Source organism: Tachysurus fulvidraco, chromosome 1 (assembly GCF_022655615.1).
Source record: "Tachysurus fulvidraco isolate hzauxx_2018 chromosome 1, HZAU_PFXX_2.0, whole genome shotgun sequence".
NCBI lineage: Eukaryota > Metazoa > Chordata > Actinopteri > Siluriformes > Bagridae > Tachysurus > Tachysurus fulvidraco.
The window spans coordinates 49,878,048-49,893,047 of record NC_062518.1 but is presented as its reverse complement, the minus strand read 5'-3'; the positions used below and the strand labels follow the sequence as shown (position 1 = coordinate 49,893,047).

Here is a 15,000-nt window from a genome sequence, read left to right as displayed (position 1 = left end):
AGCTGTTTAAAGTCTTCTGTACAATAAAGATACAACCAGCGAGATCCTGAGGTGAGCAGTTGACCTCGGACTAGACAAACACCTTTTCCTCATGAGGCGAGTTTATCTGATTAACTCACTTCCTTCGACAGATCCAGGTTACAATCTTGGAAAACTTGTCGCTTGTTGAGGAACGTACTGTACTTGTAAAGCTAGGTTTGAAGTCTTCATGGCATTACCAAGTGACCACAGGGGACAGGACATTGGTCAGAGACATGAGAACCTACAGAACACCGGGAACAAGAAGGAGGAGTTCCCAGAAATAAGTTTCTCCGGCAATAAAAGAAGAAGAAGAAGAAAAGAAAGAAGAAGTCGCTAACTCCATGCTAACTTTGAAGGTATAAGGCAATGTTTCACCTTACAGTTAAAATGAATTAAAAGTCTCATCGAGGAGACAGAAAGTGTCCATGTGGACAGGTATGATGAACCCAGACAACCCCATGAGAACCAGATGGAGGACACTGGTGACATGAACATGTAGTGCAGGTGTGAAAGAGGATAAAATAAAGTTAAATAAAGTTATTGTTAATGTGTGTGTGTGTGTGTGTGTGTGTGTGTGTGTGTGTGTGTGTGTGTGTGTGTGTGTGTGTGTGTGTGTGTGTGTGTGTGTGTGAGAAGTTCTTTCTCAGATTCACAGCTGCTTTCTTCCAAAGTGACTGATGCAATAAAGTGCAATAACAATAAAATGAGAAAGTTGTCATTATGAGACACGTCCTCTCAGGCTCTGTCTCCGTCTGCAGAAGACTAAAAGCTCCTGTAGAAACTTCGTCTTGAAAGAAACAGAAACATGTAACAGAGCCTCTGAGGAGACTTTGCGAAATCAACATGTACAGTATGTGCTAATAAGCTTGTCATTAATACAGCATGCTGTCAGAGTGTGTATTCTGTAATTACCCACAATTCCACTGGTCACACACACACACACACACAGACACACACACACACACACACACACACACAGGTTATCAAAAACACATCATGTTTTAGGGAACTACGGAGATGAAATAAAAGCCGTTTATCTGTAGATCTGTTCTTGATGATTCTACAGAGACAACGACGACACGTCTGATCTGTGGCCAATCAAACGCTCTCTAATTCTTTCCCCAATTTAATTTGTGGATTTACAAATTTCACAAAAATGACAAAATGTGGAAGTGTTGGGGGGCAAATACTTATGCACCACACTGTGAGAGTAAATGAGCTGTGAGTGTGTGATGTGGGTTAGAAGGGTTTGTGAGCAGGAAAGACAACAGACAGCAAAACAAAAAGAAGAAAAAAGAGAGGAGACGAAGCGAAGAAGAGAGAAAGACAAGTTTATTGAGTCTGAAATACAGAAGCAAGATAAAGTACTGAGGGGTGAGACAGATAAAGAGACAGACAGATAAAGAGACAGACAGATAAAGAGACAGACAGACAGACAGATAAAGAGACAGACAGACAGATAAAGAGACAGACAGACAGACAGACAGATAAAGAGACAGACAGATAAAGAGACAGACAGATAAAGAGACAGACAGATAAAGAGACAGACAGACAGACAGACAGACAGATAAAGAGACAGACAGATAAAGAGACAGACAGACAAAGAGACAGACAGATAAAGAGACAGACAGATAAAGAGACAGACAGACAGACAGACAGACAGACAGACAGACAGACAGACAGACAGACAGATAAAAAGACAGACAGACAGACAGATAAAGAGACAGACAGTAGAGTTTTAGCCTGTCTCATTCTGAGCGCTCTGATTGGTCGGTTCCTCTTCCTCATTCAGAGCAGGAAGTTGATTAGTATCACATGTCTGCACTTGCTCAGAGACAGTACGAATCACTGAAGGGTCAAACACACACACACACACACACACACACACACACACACACACACACACACACACACACACACACACACAGATAGAGAGGAAAACTCAGAAGAACAGAAAACTAAAGGATTCAGTGTGATGAAAATACAGTAAAGTGTAAACAGTGACTGTAAAGAGCTACAGTAGCAGAAGCAGTTCCTGTGTGTGTGTGTGTGTGTGTGTGTGTGTGTGTGTGTGTGTGTGTGTGTGTGTGTGTGTGTGTGTGTGTGTGTGTGTGTGTGTGTGTGTTCATGTGTGTGTGTGTTCATGTGTGTGTGTGTTCATGTGTGTGTGTGTGTGTTTTTACCTCCTGGTATCTCAGTGAGTTCATTGAGAGGAGGAACCGTCTCCAGTGTGTTAGCATAGGTCTTAGCCGCTTGTCTCTGAGCGTGACGAGCCTCGATCTCCTTCTTGGTGCGAGGAACTCGACATTTAAAAATGCAGCACAGCGTAATGACTGAAAAACACACACCACACGGACGAGGCTGACACTGGGCTGTAAAATCAACACTTATTATATTCACATTCATATTCAAATAACACTGTAAACCACCTCCATAAATCATCTCCTTCATCACCTGTCACTCGCTTTACTCACATTAAACACATTTATTCTCTTTAAACTCTACATTACATTCAGCTTCAACTACAAGGGCTGTGATTAATCCATCAATTAATCCATCAATTAATCCATCAATTAATCCATCAATTAATCCATCAATTAATCCATCAATTAATCCATCAGTGTTTAAATAAAGAAGGAAGACATTTGAAACTTAAAAAAAAAACATTAAGGAACATTAAGGCATTAAGAAGGATATATACAGTAAGATAGGAACCCATAAAAAAGAAGAAAGAAGAATGAGTAAAAATTACTTCAAAGAAAGAAAGAAAGAAAGAAAGAAAGAAAGAAAGAAAGAAAGAAAGAAAGAAAGGAAGGAAGAAAGAGATGCTGTGACATACAGAAGAGTTTCGTGGTCTCGGCTGGTTGATGTCCATTGTCACGCCCCTTCGTTTAGCCCTCACCCATCTGGACAATAAAGACACTTATGTACGAAAGCTGTTCATAGACTTTAGTTCATCAATCAATACAATCATCCCTCAGCACCTGACTGAGAAGCTGAGCCTGCTGGGACTGAACACCTCCATCTGCAACTGGATCCTGGACTTCCTGCCTGGGAGACCTCAGTCAGTCCTGATCGGGAACAGCATCACCAACCGCACCACCACCACCACACTGAGCAGTGGAGCCCCTCAGGGCTGCGTGCTCAGTCCACTGCTGTTCACTCTGCTGACTCACGACTGTGTTGCAATGCACAGATCGAACCATATTATCAAGTTCGCCAATAACACCACCGTGGTGGGTCTCATCAGCAAGGACGACGAGTCAGTATACAGGGAAGAGATGCAGCAGCTTATACCTGGTGTAGAACCAACAACCTGTCTCTGAATGTTGATAAAACCAAAGAGATGGTTGTTGACTTCAGAGGAGCACAGAGTGACCACTGTCCACTGAACATCGACGGATCATCTGTAGAGATCGTCAAGAGCAACAAATTTCTTGGTGTTCATGTAGCGGAGAACTTCACCTGGTCACTCAACACCAGCTCCATCACCAAGAAAGCAAAGCAGCATCTCTACTTCCTACGAAGGCTGAGAAAGGCACATCTCCCCCCTCCCCCCATCCTGACTACTTTTTACAGAGGGACCATTGAGAGCATCCTGAGCAGCTGCATCACTGTCTGGTTTGGGAACTGCACCATGTCTGATCACAAGACCCTGCAGCGGATAGTGAGGACATCTGAGAAGATCATTGGGGTCTCTCTTCTCTCTATCATGGACACTTACACCACTCGCTGCATCTACAAAGCTAACAGCATTGGGGACCTCACACACAACCCTCACACACACACTCTTCACCTCACACACAACCCTCACACACACACACTCTTCACCTCACACACAACCCTCACACACACACTCTTCACCTCACACACAACCCTCACACACACACTCTTCACCTCACACAACCCTCACACACACTCTTCACCCTCCTGCCATCTGGTATCGTAGCATTAGGGCCTCATGACCAGATTGTGTAAGTTTCTTTCCACAAGCCATCAGAATACACACACACACACACACACACACACACACACACACACACACACACACACACACACACACACACACACCTAACTGTATGGACTGCACTGACCTGCACCAAATACACACTCTTCCAATATGCACCATGTCTACAGCACCACCATATCAAACTGTTTACATGATATTTTTACACACAGTTTTTGCTCTTTACACATTTGGGCTGTCACATTTGAGTGGATTTCTGTTTTACACTCGTTACACCGCCTCATATAACTGCTGCTATAATACTGATGTGTTCTATAGTACGTGTGCAAAAACACTGTACTGAAGTAGAAACAAGTCAAAATGCAGTATGTTCACTGGTCACCGCTGCTATTGTGAAATGTCTTGTGTGTTTTCTGTAGTGTGTTGTATTGTTAGTTTGTACTGTCTTTTTGTCTTTTGTCTCAAACTGCATCAGGATGTACAGATACACTTTATATATCTATGACATACTTTAAGCCCCTAGCTCTGTGTTTGTTCTGTGTAGCTCTGTTTGTTCTGTGTTTGTTCTGTGTAGCTCTGTTTGTTCTGTGTTTGTTCTGTGTAGCTCTGTTTGTTCTGTGTTTGTTCTGTGTAGCTCTGTGTTTGTTCTGTGTAGCTCTGTTTGTTCTGGGTTTGTTCTGTGTTTGTTCTGTGTTTGTTCTGTGTAGCTCTGTTTGTTCTGTGTTTGTTCTGTGTAGCTCTGTGTTTGTTCTGTGTTTGTTCTGTGTTTGTTCTGTGTTTGTTCTGTGTTTGTTCTGTGTTTGTTCTGTGTAGCTCTGTGTTTGTTCTGTGTTTGTTCTGTGTTTGTTCTGTGTTTGTTCTGTGTAGCTCTGTGTTTGTTCTGTGTAGCTCTGTGTTTGTTCTGTGTTTGTTCTGTGTTTGTTCTGTGTAGCTCTGTGTTTGTTCTGTGTTTGTTCTGTGTAGCTCTGTGTTTGTTCTGTGTAGCTCTGTTTGTTCTGTGTTTGTTCTGTGTAGCTCTGTGTTTGTTCTGTGTAGCTCTGTTTGTTCTGTGTTTGTTCTGTGTTTGTTCTGTGTTTGTTCTGTGTTTGTTCTGTGTTTGTTCTGTGTAGCTCTGTTTGTTCTGTGTTTGTTCTGTGTTTGTTCTGTGTAGCTCTGTGTTTGTTCTGTGTTTGTTCTGTGTTTGTTCTGTGTTTGTTCTGTGTAGCTCTGTGTTTGTTCTGTGTTTGTTCTGTGTTTGTTCTGTGTTTGTTCTGTGTAGCTCTGTGTTTGTTCTGTGTTTGTTCTGTGTTTGTTCTGTGTTTGTTCTGTGTAGCTCTGTGTTTGTTCTGTGTTTGTTCTGTGTTTGTTCTGTGTAGCTCTGTGTTTGTTCTGTGTTTGTTCTGTGTTTGTTCTGTGTTTGTTCTGTGTAGCTCTGTGTTTGTTCTGTGTAGCTCTGTGTTTGTTCTGTGTTTGTTCTGTGTTTGTTCTGTGTAGCTCTGTGTTTGTTCTGTGTTTGTTCTGTGTTTGTTCTGTGTTTGTTCTGTGTAGCTCTGTGTTTGTTCTGTGTTTGTTCTGTGTTTGTTCTGTGTTTGTTCTGTGTAGCTCTGTGTTTGTTCTGTGTTTGTTCTGTGTTTGTTCTGTGTAGCTCTGTGTTTGTTCTGTGTTTGTTCTGTGTTTGTTCTGTGTAGCTCTGTGTTTGTTCTGTGTTTGTTCTGTGTTTGTTCTGTGTTTGTTCTGTGTAGCTCTGTGTTTGTTCTGTGTAGCTCTGTGTTTGTTCTGTGTTTGTTCTGTGTTTGTTCTGTGTAGCTCTGTGTTTGTTCTGTGTTTGTTCTGTGTAGCTCTGTGTTTGTTCTGTGTAGCTCTGTTTGTTCTGTGTTTGTTCTGTGTAGCTCTGTGTTTGTTCTGTGTAGCTCTGTTTGTTCTGTGTTTGTTCTGTGTTTGTTCTGTGTTTGTTCTGTGTTTGTTCTGTGTTTGTTCTGTGTAGCTCTGTTTGTTCTGTGTTTGTTCTGTGTTTGTTCTGTGTAGCTCTGTGTTTGTTCTGTGTTTGTTCTGTGTTTGTTCTGTGTTTGTTCTGTGTAGCTCTGTGTTTGTTCTGTGTTTGTTCTGTGTTTGTTCTGTGTTTGTTCTGTGTTTGTTCTGTGTTTGTTCTGTGTAGCTCTGTGTTTGTTCTGTGTTTGTTCTGTGTAGCTCTGTTTGTTCTGTGTTTGTTCTGTGTAGCTCTGTGTTTGTTCTGTGTTTGTTCTGTGTTTGTTCTGTGTTTGTTCTGTGTAGCTCTGTGTTTGTTCTGTGTAGCTCTGTTTGTTCTGTGTTTGTTCTGTGTTTGTTCTGTGTAGCTCTGTTTGTTCTGTGTTTGTTCTGTGTAGCTCTGTGTTTGTTCTATGTAGCTCTGTTTGTTCTGTGTTTGTTCTGTGTTCTGTGTAGCTCTGTGTTTGTTCTGTGTAGCTCTGTTTGTTCTATGTAGCTCTGTGTTTGTTCTGTGTAGCTCTGTTTGTTCTGTGTTTGTTCTGTGTAGCTCTGTGTTTGTTCTGTGTAGCTCTGTTTGTTCTGTGTTTGTTCTGTGTAGCTCTGTTTGTTCTGTGTTTGTTCTGTGTAGCTCTGTGTTTGTTCTGTGTAGCTCTGTTTGTTCTGTGTTTGTTCTGTGTAGCTCTGTTTGTTCTGTGTTTGTTCTGTGTAGCTCTGTGTTTGTTCTGTGTAGCTCTGTGTTTGTTCTATGTAGCTCTGTGTTGTTCTGTGTAGCTCTGTGTTTGTTCTATGTAGCTCTGTTTGTTCTGTGTTTGTTCTGTGTAGCTCTCTGTTTGTTCTGTGTTTGTTCTATGTAGCTCTGTGTTTGTTCTATGTAGCTCTGTGTTTGTTCTATGTAGCTCTGTGTTGTTCTGTGTAGCTCTGTGTTTGTTTTATGTAGCTCTGTGTTTGTTCTGTGTAGCTCTGTGTTTGTTCTGTGTAGCTCTGTGTTTGTTCTGTGTAGCTCTGTGTTGTTCTATGTAGCTCTGTGTTGTTCTATGTAGCTCTGTGTTGTTCTGTGTAGCTCTGTGTTGTTCTATGTAGCTCTGTGTTGTTCTATGTAGCTCTGTGTTGTTCTGTGTAGCTCTGCGTTTGTGATTTTTTTCTATGTAGCTCTGTGTTGTTCTATGTAGCTCTGTGTTGTTCTATGTAGCTCTGTGTTGTTCTATGTAGCTCTGTGTTGTTGTATGTAGCTCTGTGTTTGTTCTATGTAGCTCTGTGTTGTTCTATGTAGCTCTGTGTTTGTTCTGTGTAGCTCTTTGTTGTTCTATGTAGCTCTGTGTTGTTCTATGTAGCTCTGTGTTGTTCTATGTAGCTCTGTGTTTGTTCTATGTAACTCTGTGTTTGTTCTATGTAGCTCCATGGTTGTTCTATGTAGCTCCGTGGTTGTTCTGTGTAGCTCCATGGTCCTGGAGGAACATTGTCTCATTTGAAATGACAATACAAGCTTATTGACTTGACGTCTGGTGTTAGACAGTAACAGGATCTAATGTGGTCATGGAGAATGAAAAGTGAGCTCATTATTTGCTTGGGAGTTTTGGTCTGTAATCAGACCTCAGCTCTGTCAAGTCAGTGGAGAATCAGATTGGTGGAACGGGATGGTGGAAGTGTCTCAGCAGGACGTGTGTGGAGTAGTGTGACGTATGAGTGGAGACGTGTCTCAGTCTCACACTGTGAACCCTACACTTACGTTGAGATCAGACGAACCACAGCTCGTGCTGCCAGCAGCACCATCTAATCAGGCCACATACAATAGGATCGATGCGGTAACTACGGTGATGAGCCTGTCTCATCTGGGCTACAAGATCAAAGACTCATCAGAGGAACATCAGTGGACGTCATTACACCTATAAAACAACAGGTCCTGAACCTGAGGACTCCGGAACATTCTCAACAATGATCATGACTCAGTCCAACTACAGTCAGTCATTATTCTTTACAGTCAAACCATTAGATCACTATACCGCCGTTTCCATGGTTAACTATTAGAGCACAGTATAGTTAGATAAACATTATCAAATGTTTCTCTCTCTGTGTGTGTGTGTGTGTGTGTGTGTGTGTGTGTGTGTGTGTGTGTGTGTGTGTGTGTACTGTGTGTATTGTGTGTATTTTACATCATGTTAATAATTATTTTTTTTTATATTTGCACTTTATAATTTCTTTGTTCCACATGTTGGTCAACCATTATGTGTTAAATTGCACTAAATAAATAACTTTTAAACATTTACTTAAAAACATCTAAAGGCTTAACGCTAACATTAGCTAAGCTTGGGAATATTACAGCATAAACATTGCAAATAATGCAAATGATAATAAGGTCCACATTTATATTTAATTATTTATTTATTTGGGGCAGACACTGAAAGTTAACACCTTAGTGATTAACTGGGTTGGAATGGAACCCGGTCACGGCAGTGAGAGTGCAGGAACCTGCAGAGACCTCCATATGCATGCTTATGAATATGCTCATAAGCTCCACCCCTTACTGAGCCAGAGACCCCATTCAAGAACATCAGGGTAAAAATGTTCTTTTAATAAAAATACCGTAATAAAACAATAACAAATATGATTTCTGTTGGTCTTATTTATGTAAATACACTTACTGATGACCAGGATAAACATGGAGAAAATCCCCACAACCTGCCAGAGACGAAGTCCCCAAAACACGACCGTCTCCGAGGTGATGGGGTCCGGCTTCGGTGGGGGGTCTGTGGGCAAGAGCTGAAAGAGAGAGAGAGAGAGAGAGAGAGAGAGAGAGAGAGAGAGAGAGAGAGAGAGAGAGAGAGAGAGAGTAGTTAGTAAGTCAGTTACTAAGTCACCAGTCAGTGAGACAGTTACTAAGTCACCAGTCAGTGAGACAGTTACTAAGTCACCAGTCAGTGAGACAGTTACTAAGTCACCAGTCAGTGACACAGTTACTAAGTCACCAGTCAGTGAGACAGTTATAAGTCACCAGTCAGTGAGACAGTTATAAGTCACCAGTCAGTGAGACAGTTATAAGTCACCAGTCAGTGAGACAGTTACTAAGTCACCAGTCAGTGACACAGTTACTAAGTCACCAGTCAGTGAGACAGTTACTAAGTCACCAGTCAGTGAGACAGTTATACGTCACCAGTCAGTGAGACAGTTATAAGTCACCAGTCAGTGAGACAGTTATAAGTCACCAGTCAGTGAGACAGTTATAAGTCACCAGTCAGTGAGACAGTTACTAAGTCACCAGTCAGTGTGACAGTTACTAAGTCACCAGTCAGTGAGACAGTTACTAAGTCACCAGTCAGTGAGACAGTTATAAGTCACCAGTCAGTGAGACAGTTATACGTCACCAGTCAGTGAGACAGTTACTAAGTCACCAGTCAGTGAGATAGTTATAAGTCACCAGTCAGTGAGACAGTTACTAAGTCACCAGTCAGTGAGACAGTTATAAGTCACCAGTCAGTGACACAGTTACTAAGTCACCAGTCAGTGTGACAGTTATAAGTCACCAGTCAGTGAGACAGTTACTAAGTCACCAGTCAGTGACACAGTTACTAAGTCACCAGTCAGTGAGACAGTTATAAGTCACCAGTCAGTGAGACAGTTATAAGTCACCAGTCAGTGAGACAGTTATAAGTCACCAGTCAGTGAGACAGTTATAAGTCACCAGTCAGTGAGACAGTTACTAAGTCACCAGTCAGTGAGACAGTTACTAAGTCACTAGTCAGTGAGACAGTTAATAAGTCACCAGTCAGTGACACAGTTACTAAGTCACCAGTCAGTGACACAGTTACTAAGTCACCAGTCAGTGAGACAGTTACTAAGTCACCAGTCAGTGAGACAGTTATAAGTCACCAGTCAGTGAGACAGTTATAAGTCACCAGTCAGTGAGACAGTTACTAAGTCACCAGTCAGTGACACAGTTACTAAGTCACCAGTCAGTGAGACAGTTATAAGTCACCAGTCAGTGAGACAGTTATAAGTCACCAGTCAGTGAGACAGTTACTAAGTCACCAGTCAGTGAGACAGTTATAAGTCACCAGTCAGTGAGACAGTTATAAGTCACCAGTCAGTGAGACAGTTACTAAGTCACCAGTCAGTGAGACAGTTATAAGTCACCAGTCAGTGAGACAGTTATAAGTCACCAGTCAGTGAGACAGTTATACGTCACCAGTCAGTGAGACAGTTACTAAGTCACCAGTCAGTGAGACAGTTACTAAGTCACCAGTCAGTGTGACAGTTACTAAGTCACCAGTCAGTGAGACAGTTATAAGTCACCAGTCAGTGAGACAGTTATAAGTCACCAGTCAGTGAGATAGTTATAAGTCACCAGTCAGTGAGACAGTTACTAAGTCACCAGTCAGTGAGACAGTTATAAGTCACCAGTCAGTGACACAGTTACTAAGTCACCAGTCAGTGACACAGTTACTAAGTCACCAGTCAGTGTGACAGTTATAAGTCACCAGTCAGTGACACAGTTACTAAGTCACCAGTCAGTGACACAGTTACTAAGTCACCAGTCAGTGTGACAGTTACTAAGTCACCAGTCAGTGAGACAGTTACTAAGTCACCAGTCAGTGAGACAGTTACTAAGTCACCAGTCAGTGAGACAGTTACTAAGTCACCAGTCAGTGTGACAGTTACTAAGTCACCAGTCAGTGAGACAGTTACTAAGTCACTAGTCAGTGAGACAGTTAATAAGTCACCAGTCAGTGACACAGTTACTAAGTCACCAGTCAGTGACACAGTTACTAAGTCACCAGTCAGTAAGACAGTTATAAGTCACCAGTCAGTGAGACAGTTACTAAGTCACCAGTCAGTGACACAGTTACTAAGTCACCAGTCAGTGACACAGTTACTAAGTCACCAGTCAGTGAGACAGTTATAAGTCACCAGTCAGTGAGACAGTTACTAAGTCACCAGTCAGTGAGACAGTTACTAAGCCACCAGTCAGTGAGACAGTTATAAGTCACCAGTCAGTGAGACAGTTACTAAGTCACCAGTCAGTGAGACAGTTACTAAGCCACCAGTCAGTGAGACAGTTATAAGTCACCAGTCAGTGAGACAGTTACTAAGTCACCAGTCAGTGTGACAGTTACTAAGTCACCAGTCAGTGAGACAGTTACTAAGTCACCAGTCAGTGAGACAGTTATAAGTCACCAGTCAGTGAGACAGTTATACGTCACCAGTCAGTGAGACAGTTACTAAGTCACCAGTCAGTGAGATAGTTATAAGTCACCAGTCAGTGAGACAGTTACTAAGTCACCAGTCAGTGAGACAGTTATAAGTCACCAGTCAGTGACACAGTTACTAAGTCACCAGTCAGTGTGACAGTTATAAGTCACCAGTCAGTGGAGACAGTTACTAAGTCACCAGTCAGTGACACAGTTACTAAGTCACCAGTCAGTGAGACAGTTATAAGTCACCAGTCAGTGAGACAGTTATAAGTCACCAGTCAGTGGAGACAGTTATAAGTCACCAGTCAGTGAGACAGTTATAAGTCACCAGTCAGTGAGACAGTTACTAAGTCCACCAGTCAGTGAGACAGTTACTAAGTCACTAGTCAGTGAGACAGTTGAATAAGTCACCAGTCAGTGACACAGTTACTAAGTCACCAGTTCAGTGACACAGTTACTAAGTCACCAGTCAGTGAGACAGTTACTAAGTCACCAGTCAGTGGACAGTTATAAGTCACCTGTCAGTGAGACAGTTATAAGTCACCAGTCAGTGAGACAGTTACTAAGTCACCCAGTCAGTGACACAGTTACTAAGTCACCAGTCAGTGAGACAGTTATAAGTCACCAGTCAGTGAGACAGTTATAAGTCACCAGTCAGTGAGACAGTTACTAAGTCACCAGTCAGTGAGACAGTTATAAGTCACCAGTCAGTGAGACAGTTATAAGTCACCAGTCAGTGAGACAGTTACTAAGTCACCAGTCAGTGAGACAGTTATAAGTCACCAGTCAGTGAGACAGTTATAAGTCACCAGTCAGTGAGACAGTTATACGTCACCAGTCAGTGAGACAGTTACTAAGTCACCAGTCAGTGAGACAGTTACTAAGGTCACCAGTCAGTGTGACAGTTACTAAGTCACCAGTCAGTGAGACAGTTATAAGTCACCAGTCAGTGAGACAGTTATAAGTCACCAGTCAGTGAGATAGTTATAAGTCACCAGTCAGTGAGACAGTTACTAAGTCACCAGTCAGTGAGACAGTTATAAGTCACCAGTCAGTGACACAGTTACTAAGTCACCAGTCAGTGACACAGTTACTAAGTCACCAGTCAGTGTGACAGTTATAAGTCACCAGTCAGTGACACAGTTACTAAGTCACCAGTCAGTGACACAGTTACTAAGTCACCAGTCAGTGTGACAGTTACTAAGTCACCAGTCAGTGAGACAGTTACTAAGTCACCAGTCAGTGAGACAGTTACTAAGTCACCAGTCAGTGAGACAGTTACTAAGTCACCAGTCAGTGTGACAGTTACTAAGTCACCAGTCAGTGAGACAGTTACTAAGTCACTAGTCAGTGAGACAGTTAATAAGTCCACCAGTCAGTGACACAGTTACTAAGTCACCAGTCAGTGACACAGTTACTAAGTCACCAGTCAGTAAGACAGTTATAAGTCACCAGTCAGTGAGACAGTTACTAAGTCACCAGTCAGTGACACAGTTACTAAGTCACCAGTCAGTGACACAGTTACTAAGTCACCAGTCAGTGAGACAGTTATAAGTCACCAGTCAGTGAGACAGTTACTAAGTCACCAGTCAGTGAGACAGTTACTAAGCCACCAGTCAGTGAGACAGTTATAAGTCACCAGTCAGTGAGACAGTTACTAAGTCACCAGTCAGTGAGACAGTTACTAAGCCACCAGTCAGTGAGACAGTTATAAGTCACCAGTCAGTGAGACAGTTACTAAGTCACCAGTCAGTGTGACAGTTACTAAGCCACCAGTCAGTGAGACAGTTATAAGTCACCAGTCAGTGAGACAGTTACTAAGCCACCAGTCAGTGAGACAGTTATAAGTCACCAGTCAGTGAGACAGTTACTAAGTCACCAGTCAGTGTGACAGTTACTAAGCCACCAGTCAGTGAGACAGTTATAAGTCACCAGTCAGTGAGACAGTTACTAAGTCACCAGTCAGTGAGACAGTTACTAAGCCACCAGTCAGTGAGACAGTTATAAGTCACCAGTCAGTGAGACAGTTACTAAGCCACCAGTCAGTGAGACAGTTATAAGTCACCAGTCAGTGAGACAGTTATAAGTCACCAGTCAGTGAGACAGTTATAAGTCACCAGTCAGTGAGACAGGAGCTGTATGGTCATTACACTGAGACAATAAGCCCAGAAAAGGACTGAGCCTCTAAAATAAATACACCATGATTTCAAGGTTGATGAAGATAAAGGACATTTGTTTAGTTTTCTGTATTAAATTCATTAATCTGGTTAACATGAAGCATGTTGTGAAAAGCCTGAGAAGGTTCATCTAAAAACAGGACATTTCTCAGCACCGGCATCAAACAGTCCTCAGAGTGACTTAGTGAAATCTTCGTTCCCACTGTTTCATCACGACGGGACTCATGAGCCACTGTCTTTCCTGTGTCCTGTCTCAGCTCTGTGTTTAAATGTCAGGTGAAATCTCACAGGAGATGTGAGGATCCACGTGCAGGAGATTTATTTAAACAGCCCAGGGTCAAAAACAAATATCCACAACATTCCCAGACCAAAGGGCAAGAGACCAAAGATCATCTGTCAAAGCAGAGGCAGGAGTCAACCATGCTGAGGCAAGAACGATATGACGGGTACTAACTCCAAATCCAAATCCAAGATGGCTCCTGAGACCAGCTGCCTTAATTACTTCTCTGACCATGAATAAAATTTGAATTTGATATACAGGGTCAAAGAGATTTGGCAGGGAATGTAGTGAAGATAGCCAAGATAGTGAAGGAAGTGGAAGAAATGGAGGTAGTAGAGGAAGTGGGGGCAATAAAGGTGGTGAAGGTATTAGAGGTAGTAGAAAAAGTGGAGACAGTAGAACTAGTGAATATTGTATAGGTAGTAAAGAGTGTGGAGGTAGTAAAGGAAGTGTAGGCAATAAAGGAGGTGAAGGCAGTGGGGGTAGTAGAGGTCCTGAACAAAAAGGAGGTAGCAGGGTAGTAAAGGCAGTGGAGGCAGTGGAGCCACACCTGCCAAAGTCAGCAGGTAGTTGAATGAAGAACATCCAGTGGAGGTTTGTATCAGTAGGTCAGGCTCTGATTACTGAATCCTGCTGACTTCAGCACTGACTCATGTGGGTCTTCATTATTTTTTGTTCTTTGAAGCTCTAGAGAAGGACAGAGTAAGCTTTGTCTTCAGGCAGAAGCAGTCAATGGAGTCTGTCTGCACAATTAAACTGGTATAAACATTCACTTCCTGTCACTTTTAAGTACCTCATGTAAGTTAGTATGAATTAAAAACAGATTCAGTTTGTTGACCCGAAGGTTTTTCACAACACACACTAGTAGAGCGTGAACACACACCAGTAGAGAGTGAACACACACCAGTGGAGCGTGAACACACACCAGTGGAGCGTGAACACACACCAGTAGAGAGTGAACACACACCAGTGGAGCGTGAACACACACTAGTAGAGCGTGAACACACACTAGTAGAGCGTGAACACACACTAGTAGAGCGTGAACACACACTAGTAGAGCGTGAACACACACTAGTAGAGCGTGAACACACACTAGTAGAGCGTGAACACACACTAGTAGAGCGTAAACACACACTAGTAGAGCGTAAACACACACTAGTAGAGCGTAAACACACACCAGTAGAGCGTGAACACACACTAGTAGAGCGTGAACACACACTAGTAGAGCGTAAACACACACTAGTAGAGCGTAAACACACACTAGTAGAGCGTAAACACACACTAGTAGAGCGTAAACACACACTAGTAGAGCGTAAACACACACTAGTAGAGCGTAAACACACACTAGTAGAGCGTGAACACACACCAGTAGAGCGTGAACACACACTAGTAGAGCGTGAACACACACTAGTAGAGCGTGAACAC

General features: G+C 42.5%; 1 protein-coding gene across 2 annotated transcripts in view; it reads right to left on the bottom strand.

Moving 5' to 3' along the window:
- LOC113636600 (transmembrane inner ear expressed protein) overlaps positions 1-15,000 on the bottom strand; it is a 23,365-nt gene that overhangs the window by 3,138 nt on the left and 5,227 nt on the right. The window contains exons 2-4 of one of the 2 annotated variants that reach the window (XM_027136797.2): positions 8,572-8,689; positions 2,205-2,354; positions 1,751-1,869 (exon numbers count right to left, since the gene is read on the bottom strand). In XM_027136797.2, the coding sequence (XP_026992598.1) occupies positions 1,760-1,869; positions 2,205-2,354; positions 8,572-8,689 (378 nt within the window). In that variant the 3' untranslated portion in view covers positions 1,751-1,759. The remainder of the gene's footprint in view (positions 1-1,750; positions 1,870-2,204; positions 2,355-8,571; positions 8,690-15,000) is intronic. The other variant, XM_027136796.2, reaches the window with a different exon arrangement.